Source organism: Triplophysa rosa, linkage group LG18 (genome assembly GCF_024868665.1).
Source record: "Triplophysa rosa linkage group LG18, Trosa_1v2, whole genome shotgun sequence".
Taxonomy (NCBI): Eukaryota; Metazoa; Chordata; class Actinopteri; order Cypriniformes; family Nemacheilidae; genus Triplophysa; species Triplophysa rosa.
The window spans coordinates 12,805,425-12,833,344 of record NC_079907.1 but is presented as its reverse complement, the minus strand read 5'-3'; the positions used below and the strand labels follow the sequence as shown (position 1 = coordinate 12,833,344).

Here is a 27,920-nt window from a genome sequence, read left to right as displayed (position 1 = left end):
AATACACGATCGGTCAACTATTAGATGGGACCAGACGAGTTCCTCTAGAGCTGCTGCAAGTGTCTTTCTATCCTTTCTTGCCGAGCCGACTCCCCCTACCTCCTCCTCCGCTTGCAGAATTGTATAAAGAACAAAAATCGGGCTGGGAGGGGGGTTGATACGCCGAAGCTGAAATCGAGAGGCGAACCCAGGAAAGAGGAGTATTTTGTACACGGGACTTTCCCCCCCTTCGTCCCTAAAAAGGAGGGGGAAAAGTCATATTTTTAAAAGCGTTATTTTTAAAACCGAGGATTACAAATAGGCTTAGGCGCCTATCTCTGGGGATATATATTTTAATTCGTTAAAAAATATGGCCGAGAACGTTCTGGACTCTGGCCCGCCTTCAGCCAAGAGGCCTAAACTGTCCTCCCCGGCGCTCTCTGCTTCAGCCAGCGATGGAAACGGTAAATATTGCAAAATCTTTTAATTTCTCACGAGACCGATCTATTTGATTCATATATTTCTGAGCGTTTTGTATATGCCCGTGCACACCCAAGTCTAGAAGTGGGACATTTGTTTTCATTTTTTATTTTGTCACAGGCTAGCGAGCCTAGGCTAGTCTGGGAAGCTAACGTCGTCGGATCCGCACGAGAACTAGCTTTAGCTTGTCATTTCAGCTCGCGCTAAAGCGGCTAATGGTTAGCATTAGCGTTTCTCTCGTCGCTCAGACGGGATCCACTCACAGCGGTGGACTACACACGCTTTCCCTCAAACAGTGATTGTGCTTGTTGTCATCTGGTGTAAATATATAACTGATGGCTGCGAATAACACACGGTGTATTTAAGGTGAAACTAGATCTAAGATGAAAATAAAAGTGAAGTCAAACGTTACCGTGAAACGCTTGTTTCGTTTTACATTTTGCTTGCAAACACTTTGGATCAGTTCTTTATAATAGTGGAAATGGACAGAGTGACCTTTTTGCAATTGAAAAACTGAAATTACTCCAAAAAATTAGATTTAAGCATTTGATCAAGATTCTTTTTACCGATATTAGACAACGATTCACATGAATTAGCTTGGCTGCCCGACTGTGACTCAATCAACTTCAAAACTTTCTGACTGTTCTTCAATACAATTGTTTTTACAAACTGCTCGTGTGCAACGAACACAAACTTCGGCCTTTTAATAACTCCTTGAGTTTTTCAGAAAGTGTCGTGCTCTTTTTTTATCATTAATAAATGTGATTATTTTTTGTTAGCTAGCTGGTCAGCTAATAACAGACTGATGCTGAAGGCCCGCACAACTCTTCTCTCTGCCATTGTTAACGTTAGCTAGATGCGTATCAATCCATTCCTCATTAATATAAAGTGTGGAGATTTATTCATAGATTAAGCAGAGTTTATAAGCTTTTTGAAACCCTATTTATATACCGTAAATAAAAGAGACGTCACGTTTGCGTGTTTTAGAGAATACAAATTGTACTTGTCTTGAGTTAGCTTGTTGGCTCAAATAGCCCTTCGTGTGTCGGTCATTTTTTTTCTCGGATCTTGATTTCCATTGTTTAGCCATAACACATCTGACGAGTCTGTCTCTTAAAAACAAATAGTAAAACTCATATAAAGTCCAAGTGTTGCGAGTTATAATTATGTAGGTTAAATGTTTTATTGTTTAGTAAAGGTTGCTTGTTAAGGGGCTCTTGTTAAATGCAGAGACTGATGTGTTCTTCAAAGACGAAGTACGGTCCTTTGTTGATGTATCTGTGTCTTTCGACCTTTTGTTCTTCGAATTAGATTTAATCCCCATAAAATATATTTTTTAAATTTACACAATTGCGTGCATTTACAAACCATAACACATTACAGATTGGTTGGTGTATAACTCGTTCAGCATCCAATTGTTTTGTATGAGGAGTGCATGTGTGGTCCCCACAACATCTGCTGCACTTTATTTCAAGAGCAGCAGAATTTTCTTGAGTATATAAAATATTTCTACTGTACAATTTTGACAGAGAGGACCAGAGTATGTAATAATATTATTCGGAAGAGGGTGTTAAATGTTGTGGACTGGTTAGTTTTCACACTTTGTAGTGGATGTACAGTAGCCAATATGTCAGTGTGAGTCAATTTAAATTATTAGAGAATAGCATTTTTGTCTGTAAATGTCATCGTCTGCGTTTGCCAGTATTTTAGTAGTAAACATGTCAACACTTTGTGTGATGATTTGCATGTAGGCCTACTCATGTCATTTCAGGCTAGCTGTTAAACAACAGTTGGCATTATGGTATTCCTTAATAAACTGTTATATTGTAAATGTGACTGTGAGAGTGTTTGGTACTTCATTTTGATAAATTGATTGACAGCTTGGAGTGATAGAGAGGGATAAAAGGATGCAGCCCTTCCATTTTACACTGCTACCAGTTTTGAGATGCACAGAAGACAAACACAACATAAACTGTTTCCACAGCATTGTTTTAAAGTGGTCACAGTGGTCTTTTGGCCTCATACTGAATGGTGAATCACTATTAAAGGCTCTTTGGAAGCTAGTTGCTAGATTTTCAGATCTTAACAGAGTTTAAAGCAGTGAGGAGACCTCAGAATTATTATTCTCCTCTATGAATACACACAGTTGATGATTTGGCCGTAGACAACACATCTGCTTTTCTTAATATAACAGTAAACATGGAAAAAATAGAAAAAAAGCACAAAAATATGCACAAAATTAAAGTTTTTTAATTTCACTGTGCAAAATTCCCCAGCAGAGTTATTATAGTTTTGATTTTAGTTTTATTCATATTTTAAATTAGCCCTTGGTTTTAGAATTTTAGTTTTTGTGTTAATTTTAGTTAATGTTTTAGCAATTTTAGTATATGCTTTTGTCATTTTATAATTTATGTTCCTACATATTAATTGTACATGCATATATTGTTTATTATTATATTTATAGTGCTTTAAACTTATTTCAGTTCATTGTTTGAGGCAACATTTCAATTTCTACTGTAGTTAAGTTATTCCAAAGAATTTTAGGCCAATATTTTATTTCATTTGAATGAACAGAAACGTTTTTAAAGTTTACATTTTAGTAAACTAAAATAACCTTGTTCCCCAGACAAGAAATGTAGCAGAAAATCACAAAAGACTTAAGAAGAAAATAAATATTTAGGATGATTGGCAATATTTAGGATAAACATTACAGGACATTATAAATGCATTTGTACTCTTTTCCATAGTTGTAGAAGAAGTCCATCTTTTTTTCAATGCTCCACTTTTGTGACATGTTTGTGGCTGCCATTTTCAGCTATAAAACCACGCAATATCAGGTTGGTGAAGCTTGCTCGCTTTCATTGGCTAATTCGGGTATCCCATCAGAGGCAACCCAGTCAACAGTCATAAAAATATCCATGTTTGATATGTATGAAAGTGAAGTAAAAATAGTAATGATTTTTTGACCAATAAGTGGTTATGTCCTGATGTCAAAGACTGACCTTGAATCTGTAGACCATCAAATAATAAAATTAATTCTCATCATAAACCCCTCACCTAAATTCCCTCATTTTCTGCTTTCTGTAGACTTCGGCTCGCTGTTTGACTTGGAGCACGACCTCCCAGATGAGCTTATTAGTACGTCGGAGTTGAATTTGGCCAATGGAGGAGACCTCAGTCAGCTGCACACCAGTTTGGGTGGTGGGGGTGGGGCTGTTGGAGGAGTCATGTCCAGCGGCCAGGATGCAGCAGCCAAGCACCAGCAGCTCTCAGAACTCCTCCGGCACGTATCCACACCTGGAGCGCAACAGCAGCAGCAGGGAGCAATGGGCAGCCCAGCTGGAACCTCAATTTTTGGGAACGTGAAGGCTTCTCCAGGTCCCCAGGGCATGGGCACACAAGGGCAGCAACATCTTTCCCCTCAACAGGCCACACTTATGCAGCAGCAGATGGCAGGGATGGTGGGCAATATGAACAGAAATATGCTCGGACCTCAGAAAGGAAATGGACAGCAACAGGCAGGAGGGCCCTCTCCCCAGCCTCAAAGCATGCTGGGGGGGCAGATGATGAATGGTTCACCCAGAATGGGACATCATAACCCGGGCATGGGCGGCAACGGTAACCTGTTAGCAGAGGCTCTTCAGCAGCAGCAGACCACGGGTGGTCAGGGTGGTCTCAGGGCTCAGCAGCCCGGAGCGATGAACAAGGTAAAATGGTGCCATCTGTAGAAATGTTTTATGTGTCTGAAAAGCGTTCTTATTTTCCTCTGTGTATTTGTAACAGATGGGGATGAATGCAGGTTCAGGCCCCTATGGAGGCTCATACGGTCAGCCTGCCAGTCAGGGTCTTGGTGTTACAGGGCTGGCCCCTCAGCTCCAGAACAAACCAGGTCTGCCCAACAGTTCGGTCCAGTTTAACCTCGATAAGAAACCTCAGCCTATGCAAGGCATACCTGGCATGGTTCGTAATGAATCTACTCTTTGAGATATTTAGCTTGAAGCTATGCAATTCGAATAGTAGCATTTATCATGTTCACTGTAAACTCCATCTCTACTGCAGGCATCTCAGCCTTCCCCTGCAGGCGCTGCTGGAGTCGCAGGAGCATCCGGCATGCTGCCCAACACTCAAGGAACTCTCGGGCCTGGAGCAGCTGCCTCAGCAGTGACCGCAGGAGCAGTGGGTGGTGTGCCTCCAGCAGCCGACCCAGAAAAACGCAAACTCATACAGCAGCAGCTGGTGCTTCTGCTCCACGCCCACAAGTGCCAGCGACGAGAGCAAGCCAATGGGGAAGTACGGCAGTGCAACCTGCCCCACTGTCGTACCATGAAGAACGTCCTCAACCACATGACGCACTGCCAGGCTGGCAAGTCTTGCCAAGGTAAGTGTATGAACTGTTTTGTTGCTCTGCCAATCAACTATTACCAATGCTGGGTTTGTTCACTTTTCTTACTGTTACTCTGTATTTCAGTGGCACACTGTGCCTCATCCAGACAGATAATCTCTCACTGGAAGAACTGTACGCGGCACGACTGCCCTGTGTGTTTGCCTTTGAAAAACGCAGGTGACAAGAGGAATCAGCAGAGTAAGTGTGTGTGTTCCTACCAAAGATAAAGATTTATGCATATCACTCATTTATTTAAATATTGAAGGTTGTATGTACATTTATGATGATATTGTTGTAATCATGAAGGGAATGTTGACCCAAAAATATAATTATGCCATTTATTCATGCTTATGTTGCTCAAAACCTGCATTATCTTTTTCTTCTGTGGGACACAAAAGAAGATATTTTGAGAAATGTGTAAGGTTTTGTGACCATACAATGAAAGACAATGTGGGTCAATGTTGTTTGGTTAGCAATGTTCTTAAAAAAAAATTGCAGAAGAAACTGGTTTTGAATGACATGAGGGTGAATAAATGATGAATATACTGCTTTAAACCCTTTTTTCATCAATGCTTTCATTTCAACTATTTTGCTACATACATTTAAACAATTGTATTACTATCTTTACTTTGCTGTTGTATTAAAAGTCATGCCTATTTTGGTTTAATTCTGCTTTGTTGTTCATCTCAGGTCTCTTGAGCTCTGCAGGTGTAGGATTAAGTAATGCTTTGGGTAACGTGACCGGTGGCCCACCCAGTGCCTCCAATCTCAACACTCCTGGGCAGATTGACCCCAGCTCCATTGAGCGAGCTTACGCAGCTCTGGGCCTCACATACCAGGGAAACCAGGCACCCACCCAGGCTGTTCAGCAAGCATCACGGACACTGAACACCATGGGTAATGACAGAAGCGTCACTATTCAATACCACAGTCACACAAAAGTGGGATTCATTTTAAGTTTTGTTGTGTTAGTTATTTATCAAACTCAGTAAAATAATGTTTTCTCATCTTATATCAGGATCGAATCCCATTGGAGTAAATGGGGCAGTGGGCGGTCAGTCTCAGAATCAGCAGTCAAACCTCCTGCAGGACACAATGTTACATCTGAACTCTCAGAGGTTAGCAGTCTCTTTGTAACTGCTGTTGTTGCGTTAATTTACTACAAGTTAATGTACAAATGGAGAAAGGTTCTCATTTGTCTCCATCACACTTCCTTCCCCAGTCTGATGAATGACAATCCTTTGGGGTCTATGCCTGTGGCCAACCCACCTGCCAGTGTTGGCATGAGGAAGAGCTGGCACGAGGACATCACCCAGGATCTGCGCAACCACCTGGTGCACAAACTGTAAGTCATGTATGCTTTGTAAAAAACATGCCTGAAAAAGCAAAAGAAAAATTAACCATTGTTATAAGCGTCAAGAAAAGTTGAAAGGACGTGCATCCAATTGATCAAACACCGTTCTTTATAATTTCCTTGTGCTTTGTTCCTTCTTTCAGAGTACAGGCCATTTTTCCAACTCCAGACCCAGCTGCACTGAAGGACCGGCGCATGGAGAATCTAGTGGCCTATGCACGTAAAGTCGAGGGGGATATGTATGAGTCTGCTAACAGCAGGGTAAGAATACTGTCCTTCTGTTTAATCAAGATATATTTTTTATTTTTATAGTGGCAGGTTTATATGCCGCATCATACATTTTAGGCGGAGTATTACCACCTGCTTGCTGAGAAGATCTACAAGATCCAAAAGGAACTTGAAGAGAAACGAAGGACACGGTTACAGAAGCAGGGCATGATGCCCACACAGCCTGGAATGCCTCCCACTGGCCTGCAGCAAGGTCCTGCTGGGATAGGTCAGCCAGGGGCACCCACAGGACTGCCACATAGTGAGTACTGAATCTCAAAAGATGGCATCACTGATTGTTTTTTTGTTTACTTTTTTTTTTAAAGAGGCTTTTGGAGTGTCAGCTTATTTCTTTCTTTCTGTTTTAATTAGATGGTCCTCTCTCAGATCCTTCTATGGTGAGGCCTACAGGATCAAACCAGATGATGAACAGGATGCAGAATTCTGCTGGTTTGTATTTTTCCATCATATGTTAATATCTTGTGCCACCCCAATCAAACATAAATATTGTAGTGTATTTCGGGGAAACTATAAAACTATTAAACTATATACATATAATTAATGGTGTAATAAAAAGGTTTCAGAGTCCTGATGAGTTCACAGCGAGCGGGTGAGTCCGTCGGATTCTTTCTTAGAGCCGGATTGGCTGACGAAGGTAGAACGAACTTAGCCGAAGCAAACTGCCAGAAGAAGCTGTCTCCGAGGAGAGAGACAGGTCTCGAGAGGGTGCATGAACACGAGCGAGCGAACACACACAAGCGAGCGCTGTTTCCTCCGTGCACAGATGTTTTAACCCTGGGGGCGTCACGCCTCTCCAAGGTGGGCGATCCAATGTGATATGCTTTTGGGCGCGAAAACATGTTTCTTTGTCCGGCACACTAACTCATTTGCATTTATGGTCGCCTTGGAGTTTGGCGCAGGAATAGTCTTGGAATAAAATAAAATGAGTATGGTATAAAATACATTACTGGGCTATACACCATATTCTAAGAAATGAAGAGGGAAACATTTAGATATGAAACATGAAAGGATTATAATTACATTGACCTGTAGTTTGTACAAGAATGTAAATATACACAGAATACCAGTAAGCACACATGCCTTTGAGGTTATAGGTGAAGGAGAATAACATGGGGACAAGCATACAATGTGGGGATACATGTATATACACTTTAAACCAGTCTTTTGTGGCTAAGGAAAGAGAAAGAGACATTCTTTTGGAAGAATTTGAGGCTCTCAGTCCCTGGGGGCCACATGGCTTTTCTCACTTTGGTGAACAGCCCTGTCCCCCCCCAAGAACCTCCTTTGAAGTCCAGGGAAGAGTATTGGAATCTGTCCTGGTCAGTGATGAAGGTGTTCAGATAGGGCAGTTGGACCAGACTCGTTGGTGCCTGGTTGAAGCTTGTTGTGTTTTACGATCCCAAATGGTAACCTTTGATCCGACCAGACCCTACATCCCCCCCTTCCGGACGACGGGGTTCACGTAGAAGCTTAGACGGACGATGGTTGTTTGGATCGAAATGGTCAAGGTAACAGGTGGGTCTTACTGGTCCTCAGTGCTGTGGCGCCCTGGCAGTGGGTCAATCTCGGGGCGTCTTGTCGGATGCTCGGCTCAAGCACCAGTGTCGTCATACTGTTCCCGGCTGGCGATAAACTCCCTTGCCTCTATGTGACAGGCCTAGCATTGTCACGCGGTTGGGCGCCCTCTTGAGTCAGCTCTGGGTAGTGTTCAGAGACAGGGAGAATAACAGGATTTTTAACAGTCTTTTCAGAGGCAGTCTTGTGCTTAACATAGGCCTTATGGGCTAGGTCCTGCATCTGTTGAGTGGTCATGGTGTGGGGTCATGTTTTAACTCCTAAGTGGTGACTCACACTAGGATGCATGTTACGCAGGAAAAGAGTTCTAAAGTTAAAATCCTCCTCCATTTCTGGCTCATTTCTGGCCCCAAAGTAGGTTCGTCTCAGTCTGCTATAATAGGCCTGTGGGGTTTCGAGATGGCCCTGTTTAAGGTCCATGGCAGCAACCAGTCCCTGTTCAGACTCTGGGTCTGAAAACTCCTTTATTAGAGCTTGCTGCAGTTGCTTGTAATCCCCTTTGACAGTGTCTGACTGCCGGTCCAGGAAGCTGCGCACCTCGCGGCTGGAGGTTATGCTGAGCAAGTACAGACTGTCTCTGGTGGAAACATTTGCCCTGGTTTCCAAATGAAAGTCAATATCCTGCAGGTAGGCGTGTACGTCGTGTCCTCCTGCAGGGTTTGGGATAAACGTGGGGATCTTTCTGGCCAGCTTGTCAAGGTCCTTGGGAGCCATGCCGTGGGTCGTTGTAGGGGTTCTCTGGAGATGCTCCCATCCCTCAGTGGCGGTTAGAGACTCTTGGACGCTGGCAGGTGATGCTTTAAACAGCGGGTTACCAGCTTTCCCTTTCTCGGATGATGCTTGGCTGGGAAGTCTGGTCCTCCTTGTCGGGGGAAGTTCAATGGTGTCTTTTCCCCCCTTTTGTTCTGCCTTAAATTGATAGGCGTAGGTTAGTTCTCTCTGCACTGTATCAATTTCAGCTTTGAGCTGGTCTCGTTGCTGGGCCAAGGCTTGGGCTTCAGCTCGGGCTGCTTGAAAGTGTCTTTCGAAGGCTTTGGCTTTCGCCTCTCTCTCTTTCAGTTTGGTTTCAGCCCGTTTTAAAAGAGTCTCTGCTTCTTGGAGCTTGTATTGCAGGTCCTCGCAGGCCTGCTTTTCCAACCGTTCTCTGTGCTTGGCGTCTGTACGGAGGTCAGTCAAAGTATCCTGTAGCCTTTTCACCTCCTCCTTTAGCTCTAGGTGCCGCTCATCCGTTGCCGGCTTCTGGGCCTCCAGGGTCAGTTGATCTAGGCGATTCTGGGCGTATGTCTGGTTCCTGCGAGCCTCCTCAGCCTGAAGCTTTAGTGCTACTGTGTCTTGCTTCAGGAGGGTAACGTTTCCGTCGCTCAGCTTCAACTGGACGATGAGGTTGTGGGCAAGGGCCCCGATGATCCTGGCCAGCTCCTTGTGGGTGTAGCTCTGTGTTGGATCGTGGGCCATCAGCCGGTTCAAGTCGTCATCCAGCTGCTCACGGGTCAGGTCCTGTAGGTCCCTGGTCGCCTCGGGCAGGAGGGCCTCCGTCATCGCGCTCTGCCAGGCCTCTAGCTGGTCCCAGTGCGTGGCAGGGCTGGATGATCTGGACATGCTGGCGCATTGGGAGCAAAGAAGTGCACAAAGGGCCAATGCAAGTTCCTACAAGTTTAGTGAGCTCTATAGCACTTATATGTCATGTGTTGTGCAGCTAACTGGGGTGAACAGTCAGTGGCACAACTTAAACACCTATTTATCCTGACGGTGAATTGGCAGGGTGGATAGTAGGTGTGTATGTGGGTACAGAGAAAGAGTCTGAGCAAATGTGTCGATGGGTTGAAACTTAAGGGGTCATTCTAATGACTGGGGTAGTTTACTTCATCAACATATTACTGAGAATTCCCTGATGGCTCATGCAGATTCAGTCTTCTAGAAAACTAAAGGTAAAACAGGAAAGGATTAAATCAATAACAAAACAAAAATAGAGCAATAGAAAAGGGAACAGAGAGGGTTGCCTTACTTGGCTCAGCTGGTTGGCAACACTAGAGTTATGACGGGGCCTGCAGGTAGGAGGCGCTATGGTGTTATATAGCCTAGGGAGGCAGCTAAGCTCAAAACAACAGGGCCAAACTAAACAGTTTAAAGCAGGGAAAGGGAGCGTTCCTGCTTCTCTTTCCACCTATAGCAACTCCGTAGGGGCTGTACCTTATTTAATAGACCTGGGCGTGAAGTGAGGGCCTCCAGGTGGGTCCCAGTAAAGCGGGTCCAACTCTCCGGCCTTTCTGGACACACAGCTGCAGACACCTCAGATCCCTTGCCCTACATGCCACTCCGGTGCGACCACACAAACAGTCACAACTCTCAGCCCACCCTGGCAGCACCTAGTGAGTAACCGACTGACGGGCACAGAGAAAATTGGGGTTTTACCCGGGGGTGCCACTCGCAACAGACATAGCCCATAGGCTTTTCTTCCCGCTAAGTGGCACTTTCCGGCGTTATATACCCCAAAATTGCTGCAGTGCACCAGCCAGCGCTATTGGTCCCCACTCGTACCGGAGTGCCAGTGGCTGAAGTCTCTCTGCGTGCCGTCACCTAGAGTGAGGGGAATGAGGTATCCAAGGCTATCCGCCGCCAGTGCCAGGCATGCCAGGACAGCCAAATCCGCCCACCAGATACCACTGAGGAGAGAGCTGTCACTTCACTACCCAGGTGCCCTAGAGGAAGTGCTACCTACAGTATAGGGAAACACAAAGGCTGAACATGGCTAGGGTTAATGGCATAGCTGGAAATAACCCGGAAGTGCAAACTAAAAGGTCAAAAAAACTTTAATTAATTCACTTGGCTCGCAAATTTTTAAAATCAAATTGAATTAATTATGTTCCTAGGAAGGGAGCAGTATAGGGAATAATGAGGAATGAAACAAACGAAACCTACAATATTGAAATAACTGAAAACAAAATGAAAAACACGTAACCCGAAAACTAATTATTATTATAATAATAATAATTAATTAAACTGAAAATAAGAATCAAAAAGTAAATGAACAAAATAAACTGAGAAATCAAAACAACAAAAACGGAAATGATAGAAGTTAAAGAGGGAAGAGACTGACTGGGAAGTCAGGGAGGACGGGGTGGAGTTAGGAAAGTGTTAGACACTTACAACACACTGCCCTCTGGTGTTAGTGAGATGTAACACCCTACCCTAGACGTCCACGTGATTACGTCTTCCGTCTAACTCTCGTTTTAAACAAAGACTTTAACAATCACTTCAATTTGCACACTCCAGCGGAAATTGCTGTTGACAAGAATTTACATCGAAAATGACGTCAAAACACAGGTCAAATAATGAAATTCAAACTGGGTCTACAAGAAAATGATGTTACAGCATTTGACGTCAAATTGACATAAATTCAAATCTAATTGCCTGCTGGGAAGCATCACAGATGTTGACGTTTGATCTCGGCGGATCCGAGTTCCATGTCAGTTCGCTATATGCCCTGACGCACGGCAGGATCTCTTCGCTGCCCAAACACTGAGTTAAAACACACAGTAACACACAAAACAAACACAACGGGATTTCTTTGCCATCGTACAATTAACTTGATCAAGATTTTAATAACACTCCCCTTTAAACGGTCGTCATCTACTATTTAACTATACAATATACAGTAAAGTACATATACAGTGAGAACAGTTTCCTTCCGCCTCGTCTGCTCAAAGAGGAAATAAGAAAGCACGCATTAGGTAGCTAGTCTAATGGTTCAACTTCGGGAAGCGGTGTATAGTAGTTGAAAGACATTGGAACACGCAATGCATCAATCTAAGTTACACAAAATTCGGCCTTATACACGAAATAGGGAGGAAATTCGCTCCACTATTTCCTTCGCGCTAACAAGAGGGTTTCTTTGCTTAGATTAGGGCGGTCAACGATATCGGGACTCACTATAAAAGATTTCTTCATTTTATAGGGTCACATTCAAAATTGCAGTTAACTTAACCATCATTAACAGTGACTGGGGCTTCGTGGATAGGAACTCAAAGGCTATTTCGGCGCAGTAACTTAAAGAGCGAGTTTGAGTCTCGCTCAGCGCGCATTACACTCAAATGCAAACACAACTGAACTGACACTGGGCTTTGCTCACAAACAACGTTTAAAACTGCCCGGCGCATTCTCCACCAATATATGTAGTGTATTTCGGGGAAACTATGAGTTAAACCACAGTAACATACGTATAATTAATGGTGATTAACCATTAACTATTTTATACACTTTACCTGATGCAGCAGAATTAATAATAGCGACAGACTAAATGTACTCATCCAGCGAGTGATCAGCAGATCGTATATTAACTCAAGGAAATATTACTTTCCTGGCCTTGGAAAAACAATATTCTTACTGCAGTACAGTACCACTTCAGAAATCTTAACCAAATCAAGCAGTTTAAGTGACGTTGATATGTGATAAGTAAACACAGAAACAATTCGAGCGTGGATACAAATGCGGTTTTATTTACTACACTAAAGGGGAAATAAAACCAACTAACTAACGAAGACCAAACAATAACAAACAAACATACAACGTAAAAGCAGTAAAGAATGAAAGAAATAGACAAAGCAAAGAGTGGCAGTATTAAATCAGCTATTCGCATCTGCATAAACCATCAAGGACAATCTCCTTATTTAAAAAGGGCAAAGCTTAAGCGCAGCTATTTAGAAATAGATCAGATACTTGCATTGGCTTCCTGGTTGTGCTGGGACAAGTTCTGCTGCGCGTGCAAAAAGGTTTCAGAGTCCTGATGAGTTCAAAGCAAGCGGGTGAGTCCGTCGGATTCTTTCTTGGAGCCGGATTGGCTGACGAAGGTAGAACGAATTTAGCCGAAGCAAACTGCTGGAAGAAGCTGTCTCCGAGGAGAGAGACAGGTCTCGAGAGGGTGCACAAACACGAGCGAGCGAACACGAGTGAGCGCGAACACATACAAGCGAGCGCTGTTTCCTCTGTGCACAGATGTTTTAACCCTGGGGCGTCACGCCCCTCCAAGGTGGGCGATCCAATGTGATGAGATGCTTTTGGGCGTGAAAACATGTTTCTTTGTCCGGCACACTAACTCATTTCCATTTATGGTCGCCTGGGAGTTTGGAGCAGGAATAGTCTTGGAATAAAATAAAATGAGTATGGTATAAAATACATTACTGGGCTATACACAGGGATGCACATAAGTGGTGCGCATGTGCGACCAAAATTAAAAATGCGCTCTGTAAATAAGTTTAGAACGCTCATTTGCGTACTGACATGGTTGAAACCTTTTGATGCACAATCACTGTTTTAGACCGACTAAATGTAATACTGGATAAGATTTCCGTTTGTACTGAATGCTGCCAAATCTACTGATATGTCGTTTGTTCCCGTTGATAAACGGGACCTGGGTTTAAATGATGAAAAACGGAGTATTGGTAGCTCTGCCTTTATTTGTTCTGCTTTCGTTACTAGAGAAGAAAAGTAAAAACTTAAATTTAAGTAGTAAAAAGTAACTACTTTTTTACTTTTATTTTTAATAGGTAAATATAATTTGTCACACTATGTGCAATGTGAGCACCAAACCAAATCTCCAGGTGCTCTCTTGAGAACCAGATAGAAAAACCTATGTGCACCCCTGGCTATACACCATATTCTAAGAAATGAAGAGGGAAACATTTAGATATGAAACATGAAAGGATTATAATTACATTGACCTGTAGTTTGTACAAGAATGTAAATATACACAGAATACCACTAAGCACACATGCCTTTGAGGTTATAGGTGAAGGAGAATAACATGGGGACAAGCATACAATGTGGGGATACATGTATATACACTTTAAACCAGTCTTTTGTGGCTAAGGAAAGAGAAAGAGACATTCTTTTGGAAGAATTTGAGGCTCTCAGTCCCTGGGGGCCACATGGCTTTTCTCACTTTGGTGAACAGCCCTGTCCCCCCCAAGAACCTTCTTTGACGTCCAGGGGAGAGTATTGGAATCTGTCCTGGTCAGTGATGAAGGTGTTGAGATAGGGCAGTTGGACCAGACTCGTTGGTGCCTGGTTGAAGCTTGTTGTGTTTTACGATCCCAAATGGTAACCTTTGATCCGACCAGACCCTACAATATGAAAAATCATTTTCTGTCCTTTGTAGGGATGAATCCATTCAACCATATGGGAATGCAAAACATGAGCCAGAGATCTACACCACCTCTTCAAATCAGTACGCCTCTTAACCAGGTCAGTGTGTTCTGTGTGTGTTCGCAGTGCAGAAAGTAAAATCTGTGAGCATGTTTCTGAATGTTTTAACTGTTTCAGGTGAACATGGGCACTGGGAGGATGCCACAGCCGAATGTTACACAGATGCAGAATCAGTACATGCCTACTGGACAGTTCCCAGGTTCCAGTCCTGTTCGCGGTCCTGGATCTGTTGAGATGGCACACCAGGGAAATGAGAGTGGCATTACTCAAGTAAGCTATATCAATCACATATGATGCATGCTGTGATGTAAATCAAATACATGACTATTTTTTTTGTCTTCAATCTGCCAAGCAAGGGCAAATGTCTACCATGTCAGCTCTGCCTGCTGGCAGTCCTTTAGCCCAGCCTGGGTCTGCTGGAGTGGCTGGCAGCGGACCCTCGGTGGGCTCACTGGGTCCGAACAGCGTGGTTGGGGTCCATGCTCCATCCACACCATTGCAGTCCATCAGCCTCCCGCACTGCCCACCCGTCCACCAGAATTCTCCGTCCCCGGCACGGAGCCGCACACCCACACCCCACCTCACGCCGCCTTCAGGCCTGCCAGGCTCCCTGACGCCCCAGCCCCACACCCCCGGCGTACCCCAGTTAGCCACGACCGGCAGTCAGCAGGAGTCACATTCGTCCACCGGTTCTGACAATGCCATGCAGCTTCAGCAGCAGTCATTGGGAGGAACTCCAACCACGGTGTCTCAGAGTGGCCGCTCCACACCAAACGCTGGCCAGCATCCTCGCACTCCAGTGAGCATTCCTACATAATATTTCTGTATACTTAGTGATAATTAACCCAAAAATGAAAATTCTGACATTGTTTACTCACCCTCTTGTCATTTCTAAACATGTATGACTTACTTTCTTGTGCAGAACACAAAAGAATCTTGAAGAATGTTGGTAACCGAGCAACCCATTGACTTGCATTGTTTTTTTTTGTCTATACAATAGAAGTCAATGGGTACAGCCATTGTTTGGTTACCAACATTCGTAAAATATGTTCTTTAGTGTTCTTCAGAAGAAATAAAGTAATACAGGTTTGAAATGACATTTAAGTCAACTACATGTGAAACTGTTTGTGCCGTTTTTTTACTTGTTTCTTACATGCATTGTCTTTTATTTCAGTTGTCTCATAAGGGTTCTGTAGCAATAGATGGCCAGGCTGCAACCCCTGCCTCTGTCAGCAGTACAGATGCTTCATTCCAGCAGGGTCCCACTGACACCACAGCCAGCCTGGAGCACAAACTTAAAGACGAGGAAGATGATGAAGAAGCCATGATGGGAGGGAAAATGTTAAAGCAGGAAGACATTAAAACAGAGAAAAAGCTTGAGGTAGGAAGTTAATTTTTTATGTTAAATGGTTATTTAGTATGCTGTGTATTAAGCATCCCATTTCTGTGTTTTACTTTTTTTTCAACTTGAACATTTATTCAGTTGTAATAACTAGCTAAGGACTATTAAATGACTATATGAGTTGACTGCTTTCTCTGTGGCCTGTCAGATAAAGAAAGAAGAGCCATTGAGTGATAATTGTAAAGGTATGCCAATGGAGACATCATCTGCTCCGGGTGGAGAGGATAAAAAGCCAGAGCTGAAAATTGAGCCGAAAAAAGAGGAGGAGGGTTCAGGGCCAGCGGTTACTCCCAGCTCGGTGTCTGGAGTCAACAAAAAGAAAAGTATGATCAGACCCCTTGATTCTAGTTCCACTCATAGTGCTGTAAGATGTATTGCAGATGTACTGCACATGTATGACGATTGACAAGCAACCCCATAAAATGTAATAAATACCATAAGGTATTGTCATAATATTTATTTATTAAACAACATAACTAAATAGAACAATTCGTGAATTACTAATATCAAAGCACTAACTAACCAACTGCACTAAGAAAAGCCTCATTTACAAATATTTTGTGCACCCCACATTTTGGAGACCACTTGTTTAGAGTTCGTGTGCTAAATATAAAGTGTTACGTGTTTGTCTCTTTCTCATCAGTTTTTAAACCAGAGGAGCTGAGGCAGGCCCTGATGCCAACACTGGAGTCTCTTTACCGCCAGGACCCTGAATCTCTGCCTTTCCGTCAACCTGTGGATCCTTCACTGCTGGGAATTCCAGTACGTGCGCCATTTTGTGGTTAAACATGAATACCATAAATACATACCGTCTCACTAATTCATCCACTGTAAACTTAGTGGCACTGTCTTTGCTCTACGAAATATCCTTCGTTAACCTTACTTTTGACGAATTGCAGGACTATTTTGACATAGTCAAGAATCCAATGGACTTGTCAACGATCAAACGGAAGCTCGACACAGGCCAGTATCAGGAGCCGTGGCAGTATGTGGACGACATCTGGCTAATGTTCAACAACGCCTGGCTCTACAACCGCAAAACGTCACGGGTGTATAAGTACTGCTCCAAGCTGGCTGAAGTTTTTGAGCAGGAGATTGATCCAGTCATGCAAAGCCTCGGCTACTGCTGTGGGAGGAAGGTAAAACATGCAGGAGAGTTTTAAGATGGTGTCTGTCTTGCAAGTCAACACTACTGCCCCTAGACCTGCGTGTTTGTTTCTAGACAGAATGAATGAGAGCATTGACTTGTGGCTAACGTGGTAATGATTTTTTTTTTTTTACCGCTGCTGTTGCCACAGTCGAGTTTTCTAGCCTGCTTTAAATGCTTTGTTGTCAGTTGTGCAAGCAATGTTGCTGCAAATAGAAAACTGAAGCAGTTTGAAGTTGATGGCATAGTTTTTGACTAACTTTTTTTGTCAAGTTAGACATAACACAACTTTTTCTGTAGCATATTACATTTTAATTGTGTTGTTTGTTGTGTTTTGCTTTTCAAATATTTTTTTTTTCCTCAGCGTAATGCTGTCTAATTTTCTGTAATCTTGTTGTTTTACAGCTCGAGTTTTCTCCTCAAACTCTGTGCTGCTATGGGAAGCAGCTGTGCACTATACCACGAGATGCTGCTTACTTTAGTTATCAGAACAGGTAAGAATATATGACTAGGACCAATATTACCGGAATCGCCTGCAAATATAATCTGAAGGACCTATGCTAATTAAAACTTTATTATTATTTATATAGCATTGCTGTTGTTATTATTCATTACGTTTCCGTGGTTAAATGCAAAACCCACAGACCGGGATAACGTTTGACCAGTAGTAATGCTTTATGAAAAATGAAAATAAAATATGGAGTGACAATATGCGTGGAGCTTAACTCATGTTTTTTTTCAATACATTTAGCTTCATAAAGTGAACTGACAGTTGCAATGTGGTTGATAAGCTTGCTTTGTTAGTCCACCAATCAGGCTTTAGCCATTATAATATCCTGTGTGTTTAAAAGATCTGGCATTTTAAAGTGTACACCTATAAATATTTTTAAAAGATTTTGCATTCTTTAAAGGATCGTATCTTTAAAAGTCCACTTCCTAGTCAAGGTTTCTTAGACCTAAAACAGGAGTCATTTTAATTTTATGTGACACATTTTCCCCATTTTACAACCCTTAGCATTTCATTTGATAATTATTTTTGTTCTATCATTATTTCTTGTAAAATATTTTTTTTTCACAATCCATTATTAATTTTTACCGTATCTGATTTTAATAAACACACATTCACCATCAAACTTATCAATAAATATATACAAGAAATTATTAATTCATATATTGTATAAAGTGATCCTTTTAACAATGTCACTGCTCTATATGGGGCAATTTTTGTGTCATATAAAGTAATTCCACTCATTTTAATACGTACCTTTAAAATGCCTGTGTCTGCTTAACATTGTGGCTGCAATCTTTTGCTCATGTTTAATGTTCCCATGTGTCCATAAGTCCCCCCCCACCCCCTTCCCCGCAATTGATTCTGCTCCTGTTTTGCTATAATGATTTTTCTCATTATACGTGTAAATGCTAATCTGTGCTTTGCTTTGGCTTTCTGCTTGTCTCTGTTGTGTTTTCTCCCTCATCATTCACCTCATTTCTGTCTTGTCTTAATGTTTTTCTTCACGTCGACCCTTTTCTTCTCCCCTGTACTTTGACATTTGTCGTGTCTGCTGCCGCCTGCTTTCATCTAACCAATCATCTGCACCTAAACCCCTCCCTTCTCAAAATCCCTACTCAAAAATCCTGCATCATGATTGGCTCCTCTGGCGACGACCCTGTCCTGCGCTTCCCTTTTGGCCTGCCTGCCCTGCCTTGTCCTGCACTGATTGGTGGTTACCTCCTCGTTGCCGCTCTGTGATTGGCTGTGGTGTTGCCGCATGGTGTAGTTCACCAAAATATGGGCTTCTTGCTGACAGGTACCACTTCTGTGAGAAGTGTTTCAACGAGATCCAGGGTGATAGTGTGTCCTTGGGAGATGACCCATCTCAACCCCAGACGTAAGTGATTCTTCTTTCAAAATATTTTGCATTATTGGAGCTTGTTCTAGTAGCACTAACAGAATAATAAACGGTTTGAACGATTCTCACGAAATCTTGGCTTCTGAGATGTCAAACACGATTTTTTTAGATACTTAAGATGCCTGCATCAACAAATTGCCCCTTTAGGTATTAAAAACAAGCCATGTTATGTTTAGACGCATGAAAATAATTAGACCTTACAAATCTCATTACCATAACTGCCTAAAAATATCAATTTCATATCATGGCTTCTATTTTTTTAGCAAAACATTCTGTCTAATCAACTTTTTATTCATAATACATAATTAGACATTAATGAAGTATATTTTCATAGAAAATTATCAAGTTTTTTTTTATGTTATGGTAATGATAACCAACATTATTGTATTAACAGTTTGACAAGAAGATATTCATTTTTTTCACTTGGAGAAATATAAAGAAATCTTTTATCCTGGTAGCCATTTGAGAGGTACTGGCAGATAAAACAAAATCAAGCTTAATGTAAATATCAGTGTGTTTAAAGAGTCCTTAAAAATGTTACCGAGGATGAGAACATCAGTCATGACACTTCTTTTTCCACCATTTATTCATTTTTATTATACATAAATATTTTGTCAATGTTGTATTTTTTCTTGTTTTGTCTGTTGAGAACATCTAGTAGAACATCCAATTATTTTTTTATATTTGATTTCACTCTGTTAAAAATTCCAACATATCATGCACTCATTTCTGGTTACGGTAATGAGATTGTTGTATAATTAAAATCACTACTGCCATTGTGTTTCAGTGGTTTCGTGAGAATCACCTATTTACATTTTTCCCACATAGATTTTTCAAATCTTTACCTAATCTTAATGATACAGTATGCTTAATTGTGTGTTATTCAGTAAAAAACAAATGTAACTAACTGTAAATCAATACATTTTAATGGCTTTGATTCTAGATTGTAGAGCATGCACTACATGGCTGAAAGTATATGGACAACCACTTCTAAATAACACGTTTAGTTATTTCAGCTCCACCTGTTGCTAGCAAGCCTACATATTTTTGCCATTACAAATGTGGTGCGGTAGACATTTTATTTGAGATGGCGAGGTTCATAAAGAAATGGTTTACTGAGTCTTGCACAAGCCCAGACCTGAACTTCATTGAACATCTTTGGGAGGATTTGGAACACTAGTTGTGAGCCAGGCCCCAATCACTCAGCATCAATGCCCAACCTTACTGATGCCTGATGAGAGCAAATCCCTGCATGTTCCCAACATCAAGTGCAAAGCCTTCTCAGAAATTTGCAATCTGTTTTATCAGCAGAGGGGAGCACCAAATCCTCAATAATGCGAATGGACTTAAAATTAAATGCGCAGCATATTGGTGTAGTTTTTGGTTGTCCCCTTACTTCTGGTATAGTTGCGCAGCTTATTAGATGCTTTCAAGAACAACTGTCCTATGTAATAAACTTGAGCTTGTCAGTAGTGCATTTAAGAGCGTTTAATTTTAGAAACTGTTCAATTTTCACATTTCTAGATCGATCAACAAGGGTCAGTTTGAGAAGAAGAAAAATGACACACTCGACCCTGAACTGTAAGTATCATCATCACTGATACTGGTTTTGTCCTTGTTGAAATTGTAAATGAGTTTTTTGTCTCCTGTAGATTTGTGGAATGTATGGATTGCGGCCGTAAAATGCATCAAATCTGTGTTTTGCACAATGAAACTATCTGGCCATTAGGGTGAGTGCACTAAAGTCCAGTTTGGGTTATTTCTAACACTATATCTTGCCTTTAAAACGACTTTCCCCCTCTTTTTAGATTTTTATGTGATGGCTGTCTGAAGATGTCCAACAAAAACAGAAAAGAGAACAAATATGCTGCTAAAAGTATGTGGTCCTATATTTTATTAAAATATTTTTTTCCTTATGTCTGTTAGTGTGTTTATTATTTATAACTGCATATTGTATATTTGTGTTTAATTAGTAATATCAATAACTATTTTCTGTTGGACTTTCCAGGGCTTCCACAGACCAAACTAGGCAACTATTTGGAAGGACGAGTTAATGACTACCTAAAGCAACATAATCACCCAGAGTCTGGTGAAGTCACTGTTCGTGTTGTTCATGTCTCAGACAAAGTGGTGGAAGTCAAACCAGGAATGAAGTCCAGGTGAGACATGTGATGCACTAAGAGGGCTTCAGAGCATTCTAAGTCAAAACCATTTTTTTGTTAAATGTTTTTGCTGTTATTAGTAGAGATGCACTGATATATTGGCCAATAATCTGTATGAGTCAATAAAAGCGGTTATCGCCCAATAGTTGAAAAAAAAAAAATCCTGTCAATCTGAAGAGGACAGGAAAATGCTAGGAATTTGTGATCTGTATATAGAAAATATTAAGAGACATCACCAGTTTGATATTCCTTATTAATAGTCATATGAATAAAAAAACATTCAGAAAGTTAAGAAACATTATCGGTATTGGTGGAGAAATGTAGTATCGGTGCATCTCTAGTTATTAGATTACTTTGATATTTGCTTCTATGTATTTAATTAAAAATCAAATCTTTTGAAAGAAATGAAGGGTTCTCCCATGCTCGATTGCTTGTTTGTGTGCTGGGATTTTAATAGATGTCCTTTCCTTCTCCCAGGTTCGTGGACAGTGGAGAGATGTCAGAGTCTTTTCCATACAGATCTAAAGCTTTATTTGCGTTTGAGGATATTGACGGTGCTGAAGTCTGTTTCTTTGGAATGCACGTGCAAGAGTATGGGTCAGACTGTCCACCCCCTAATCAAAGGTTAGACAAATGCATCTGCTTGTCAACAAATTTCCATTTTTTTTTAGACCAGCATGTGATGTGTAGCGATGAGTGACATGAGCTTTTTTCCCTATAGGCGGGTTTACATATCCTACCTGGACAGTGTGCACTTTTTTCAGCCACGCTGTCTGAGAACAGGAGTGTACCATGAGATTCTTATAGGGTACCTGGAGTATGCCAAAAAACTAGGGTAAAACGATATATATGCACCCCTTTGTTCCTATTTAATCCAACAGATTGTTTTCCACTCTTGTTTTCTTACTTTCTGAACTTCAACTGTTGTGGGTGTTCTTAGGTTTACAACAGGACACATCTGGGCCTGTCCTCCTAGTGAAGGAGATGACTACATCTTCCATTGTCACCCTGCAGACCAGAGGATACCCAAGCCCAAGCGTCTCCAGGAGTGGTATAAGAAGATGCTGGATATAGCTGTAGCAGACCGCGTGGTGCACGACTACAAGGTACTTTTTTTTTTTCTCATAAATATTTTTAAAGGGATTTTTTTAAATGTAGGACAATACTGTAGAGAGATATGATAATATATATATAAATTATTTCCTTTTTTACAGGACATCTTTAAACAGGCAACTGAGGATCGTCTTACCAGCGCCAAAGAACTGCCCTATTTTGAGGGTGATTTTTGGCCCAACGTGCTTGAGGAGAGTATCAAAGAACTGGAGCAGGAGGAGGAAGAAAGGAAGAGGGAGGAGAATAGCACGTCCAACGAGAGTGTTGATGTTAGTCTTTAAGCTCTCCCCATTTGTTTTGTTTTATTTGTAAATGTGCTTTTTATTACATACCTGAATTGTTTTTTTCTTTTTCATAGACGACAAAAGGTGACAGCAAAAATGCCAAGAAAAAGAACAATAAAAAGACAAGCAAGAACAAGAGCAGTTTAAGCCGAGCCAACAAAAAGAAGCCGGGGATGCCAAATGTGTCCAACGACCTTTCACAGAAACTCTATGCCACCATGGAAAAGCACAAAGAGGTACGAGGACTAACAACCCGAGGGCAAACTTACAGAAGTCATGTCATTTTCTGTAATCAAGAAAACATTGCAGATCATTTACGTTCTTATTGTTGAGTTATCTCATTTGTTCCACATTTTGCTGCCTTGTAAGGTGTTCTTTGTTATCCGGCTGATGGCTGGGCCCAATTCCAATGCTCTTCCGCCCATTGTTGACCCGGATACTTTGATGGCTTGTGATCTGATGGACGGTCGTGATGCCTTCTTAACTCTCGCACGTGACAAACACTTGGAGTTTTCATCTCTGCGGCGCTCCAAATGGAGCACCATGTGCATGCTGGTGGAACTGCACAACCAAAGCCAGGATCGCTTTGTCTATACCTGCAATGAGTGCAGGCATCATGTTGAGACTCGCTTTCATTGCACTGTGTGTGAGGTGAGGTCAAAAGAACGGAAGAAATTAATCTGCTTGCTTTCTTTGTTTTGGAAGATGGCAGAAATTTAGAGCACATTATGAATATCATTGATAAACATGTAAAGGTAATATACAGTAGTTATAAACATCTATATTTTAATGGGCTCTAAATTTATTCAGAGTAAAATATCTGGTCATCGTAGTTCTAGCTTCTACATCTTATATGACGTATGATTTGTTATTCAAGTGTGTCCTGTGTTCATAATAATAACTGATTATTCTAAATTTCTCCCACACAGGACTATGATCTCTGCATCACTTGCTACAATACGAAAGGTCACGAGCACAAGATGGAGAAACTTGGCCTGGGCTTGGATGATGAAAGCAACAGCCAGGCTGCTTCCTCAACACAGAATCCTGGAGACTCGCGCCGTCTCAGCATCCAGCGGTGCATCCAGTCTCTGGTCCATGCTTGCCAGTGCCGCAATGCAAACTGCTCGCTTCCATCTTGCCAGAAAATGAAACGCGTTGTTCAGCATACCAAGGGCTGCAAGCGCAAGACCAATGGCGGTTGTCCTATCTGCAAGCAGCTAATCGCACTCTGTTGTTACCATGCAAAACACTGCCAAGAAAACAAGTGCCCTGTGCCATTCTGCCTCAACATCAAGCAGAAACTGCGGCAACAGCAGCTCCAACACAGGCTACAGCAGGCCCAGATGGTGCGCAGAAGAATGGCCAGTATGCAGAGGACTGGCCAGCAGCTTCCAGGAGGCAATGGTGGGATGCCATCTCCTGGGAACAATAGTACTACTGGTCCTAGCACTCCAACACCGAGCACTCAACCCCCTACCCCACAGACACCCACTCAGCAATGCCAGCCACCTGTGCCCCAGCCTGGGGTTGGAGGTGTCACATCACAGCAGCAGCAACAACAACTGGCAGGAATGGCTTATCAGTACCAGCAAATGTCTGGAGGTGGTGGGATGATGAACTCCCCTCAGACACCAATGATACCGCAGCAGCAACAGCCAACATCAGTTCAGCAGCTTCAGCATGCCAACAACCTTCCTTCATATGTGCAGAGACCACCGGGCTCATCTCCACTTTCTCAGTCAATGGGAAAGCCAGGTATGGGGCTGAGTGGCTTCCCTCAACAGCAACAGGCAAACCTAGGACAGCCTGTGATGTCACAACAGCAATCACCTGGTCCCCCACCTGCTGCTGTTGAAATTGCCATGAAGATTCAACAAATGGCAGAGAACCAAAGGCAGATGGCTCAGCAAAAGATCTTGCAAAGAAACCAGGCACCGGGAATGATGCCGCAACATGGCATGCATCAGGGTCCCCAAGCTCAAGGCCAGATGGGCATGAACCTTCCAGGGGCTGGAATGGTTGGGCCTCAGGCAATGCCGCCCCAGAATCAAGCAGCGGTGGCTCGAGGTCACATGGACCAGCAGCAGGGAATGATTGCAGCAGGCATGTCACAACAGATGGGACCTCAGACTCCAGTCCCTCAAGTCCAGTTGCAGCCGGGCCAGCAAGGAGGACCTCGGCTTCAAACCCCGCAGCAGCAGCAGCAGTGGGTGGGTTCTGCTATGCCTGCTCAGCAGAGACCTGGGATGATGAACCAAATGGGTCTGCAAGGCATGATTGCACCTCAACAGCAGCAGGCGGTTGGTCAACAGCAGCAACAAGGACTTTCTGCTGTGATTAGTATGATGGTCGGACAAGCAGGGGCCACACCTGGAGCTGCTGCCACCGGAAATCAGGCTGCCATACAGGACCTCCTAAGATTCCTAAGGTCACCCAGTTCACCCCATCAACAACAGCAAGTCCTGAATATATTACGCTCAAATCCTCAGCTCCTGGCAACTTTTATTAGGCAAAGGGCTCCCAGGTACCTTGGTCGAGGTGGCCCTGGAGCAGGAGGACCTGGTGGAGGTCCAGGAGTCATGGATGGCCAGCTAATGAATGTAAATCCTGGTGCAGCTCAAGCAAGTATGCATATGGGGCAGGGAACTGGCATGCCGATGAATCAGCAGCAGCAACTGCAACTTCAACAGCGGCCAGTGATGTCTGGCAATTTGCAGCAACAACAACAGATGGCAGCTTTGCAGCAGCAGCAGCAACAACAGCAGCAGCAGCAGCAACAACAGCAGATGGCAGCTTTGCAGCAGCAGCAGCAACAACAGCAGCAACAACAGCAGCAAGGTGTTATGTCCAGTCAGGGCGCAAACATATCTAACATGTCTAACCCGCAGTTCAGAGAGATGATGAGGAGGCATTTGCAACAACAACAACAACAACAACAACAACAGCAGCAGCAGCAGCAACAACATATAGGAAACCATGCTCAGTTTCAGCCACCCCAGCAGCAGGGTTATCTTAACCAATCTGGAATGCCTCTCCAGCAGCCTGGACCCCAACCTGGAGGTCTTCCACAGCAACAAGGAGTTACCCAACCTGGAACACAGCAGAACTACTCTGGGTCCGTGTCCCATCAGCAGGTTGCAGCAGCTCTGCAACAGAGACTCCAGCTGCATCAACAACAACAACAAAATCAGCTGCATCAACAACAACAACAACAAAATCAGCTGCATCAACAACAACAACTAAATCTGCAGCAGAACGCTCTGGCAGGGTTGCAGGGTGCTGACGGAGGTCCTGGAGGTGGTGGTCCCCTCCAGCAGCAGCAGATGCTAGCCACTCAGGTTGGGTCGCAACCCCCAGCCATGCTCCAGCAAAGGCTCCTACAGCAACAGCCACACCTAGGAGGAGGGTCTCCTGCTCAGCACAACAATCCCATGAGCCCTCAGCAGCCACAGCAACAGATGTCCCAGTCGCCTCATTTGCAGGGCCAGCAGTTGTCCAATTCCCTAAGCAACCAAGTCCGCTCACCCCAGCCGTCGCCTCGGCCCCAGTCACAACCACCAAATTCAAGTCCATCCCCCCGGATGCAGCCCCAACCATCGCCCCATCGCATATCCCCCCAGATCCAAACAGGGTCACCTCACCCCGGACATCTTCCTCAGCACCACGGCATGGTTGCCCCCCCACATCCACAGCAGCAGCCGCAGCTTTCCCAGCAGGCTAATGCTGTGGACCAAGGACCTTTTGGAGCCGATCAGAGCGCAATGCTTTCACAGCTAGGTGGGATGGGAAATTTGCATGGGCAAGGGACAAATGACATGCTGGCTAATAACCAAGAACGGGGGACAAATATAAGTCATTAAATTTACTGTTGCAGTGCGGACTGTGCCGATCACCAGGGATTGGTAGCAGACCAAGGATTTACAATGGCTGTCATCAATAGTATTATTTAATATTTTTCGTATGTAATTGAAAAGAACTGAACTTCCTATGGGAGATACTACATGTGCAAGTCAACATATTAAGTTAAAAGAATGGTAAGTTATTGCTGTTAATATATAAATATATATATATATATATATATTTTTGCCAATTGTGTTCAAAGGGTTATGGGTTAAAGGATGGGAAATATTTCCTCTTGATATATGACTAGAAATATTTTTTGGGGTGAAGATGTCTGCATTTTATAGATATTTTTTAAGATTTTAAAAGTGGCATGAAATTAAAAACAAAATGAGTAAAAAAAATGGACTTTCGTTTCTTTTTCCTCCGTACAGTTGAGAATGTCTCTGATCTTTGAAGAATATTAAATTTGTTCCTAAACATGTAATAATGATTATGATGGCATTGTTAATTACCGTTATTTATTACTCAACTCTTTGGTTGGCAAATAGATTTTTTTGTTCTTTTTTTGGACCGTTTATGGCTATTTGAAACTGCTCCAATTCACGAAGAGTATATTTTTGTTAATGATAGAACCTGACTATAAATGGATGAATTTATATTCGTATTCTACTTTTTTGTATTTTTTTCTTTAAGGGTTGAAGGGGCTTAAATTAAGTTTTGACAGTGTTTGGGAAACAAGATGGTTTATTGCATGGGCAACATCTGTCCTTCATGCATGTCACAGTTTTCCCAACTTCACACACCATGTCTGATGAATGTGTTTTCTTTTATGTCCTCAACAACGCAACCATGAAAGTACTAATAACACTATATGTGGTCATATGTGCATAGAAAATGGCTCTGATCAAAATGTTGGTCGGGGAATATAGGCTCTGCAAAATCTTCACATCAATCTGTACATGTTTTCTGAATAATGGGATTTAAGTAATATTGTATAGACAACATCTGAACTGAAAAGAAATTGTTTTTGTAAAAATGTATGTAAATGGACAGATGTTTCCTTCTGAAGAAATGTGGGCAGTTTGATAAATAAATACAGTCCATGCCCGAAAGCACCAGTGCACCTTTGTGTGTATACTGACATTGGCTGTCATTGTTTCAAGCCTGCACAAAAGTCAAGCAGGACAGAAACAAGTTGTGAAATGTGCAAACTGGACAGTCTTTACCCATTAAATAATTGTTCTCTAGAAAGTTAAGGGGGAGCTAGATAACCACATAACACTGGTTATTTTATAAAAAGGAGAACAAAACTTTTTTTTATATACAGATATATTTAATTTTATTTTTTGAGAATTAAAAAAACTTGAAGCTATAAGAGGTGATATTAAATTACACTTTTCAGAGATGTATTGATGCAAAATGACACTGCTGTCATAACCATGTACATCCCACTTTGGGAATGCTGAGAAATATCATAGCATTTTGAGGAAATGTCTTATGCGTGCATATAGAAGTGTATATACATTATGATTCACTGTACAAAAACATGGCAACTAAAACATTTGCTTTGATCTGTACTTTTTGTTTCAGACTGGAAAGCCAACCATACAATTTTAGTTTGAACCACTTTTCACTCGCTAACTCTTTGGTGCTTGCTGAGAGGAGCAAAGCACTTGCTATGATTTTTCTTTATTTTTACTGTTTGGTTGGCCGGTTGTTTTTTGTTTTAAGTTATTGTAGTCAGATTTTTGCCAATTATTTAATTGTACATTAAAATATGTTTGTACCGTTCAAA

The 27,920-nt window shown here is 42.4% G+C and overlaps 1 protein-coding gene across 2 annotated transcripts; it reads left to right on the top strand.

Annotated features, from left to right (window-relative positions):
* Nucleotides 1-30: 30 nt before the first annotated feature.
* On the top strand, nt 31-27,920 carry ep300a (E1A binding protein p300 a). 2 transcript variants are annotated; one of them, XM_057357800.1, is made up of 31 exons: nt 31-443; nt 3,547-4,166; nt 4,243-4,419; nt 4,519-4,837; nt 4,928-5,041; nt 5,534-5,740; nt 5,862-5,961; nt 6,066-6,188; nt 6,341-6,458; nt 6,543-6,726; nt 6,837-6,914; nt 14,215-14,300; nt 14,379-14,531; nt 14,614-15,060; nt 15,436-15,642; nt 15,812-15,986; nt 16,307-16,425; nt 16,563-16,802; nt 17,216-17,304; nt 18,619-18,699; nt 20,245-20,301; nt 20,373-20,450; nt 20,529-20,596; nt 20,729-20,879; nt 21,360-21,506; nt 21,604-21,717; nt 21,823-21,988; nt 22,097-22,264; nt 22,354-22,515; nt 22,649-22,930; nt 23,209-27,920. In XM_057357800.1, the coding sequence occupies exons 1-31, from the start codon at nt 350-352 to the stop codon at nt 26,140-26,142; spliced, it is 8,058 nt and encodes a 2,685-aa protein (XP_057213783.1). In that variant the 5' UTR covers nt 31-349; the 3' UTR covers nt 26,143-27,920. The 2 variants fall into 2 exon arrangements, with proteins under 2 accessions (XP_057213783.1, XP_057213781.1); XM_057357798.1 differs by having other exon boundaries at nt 18,589-18,699.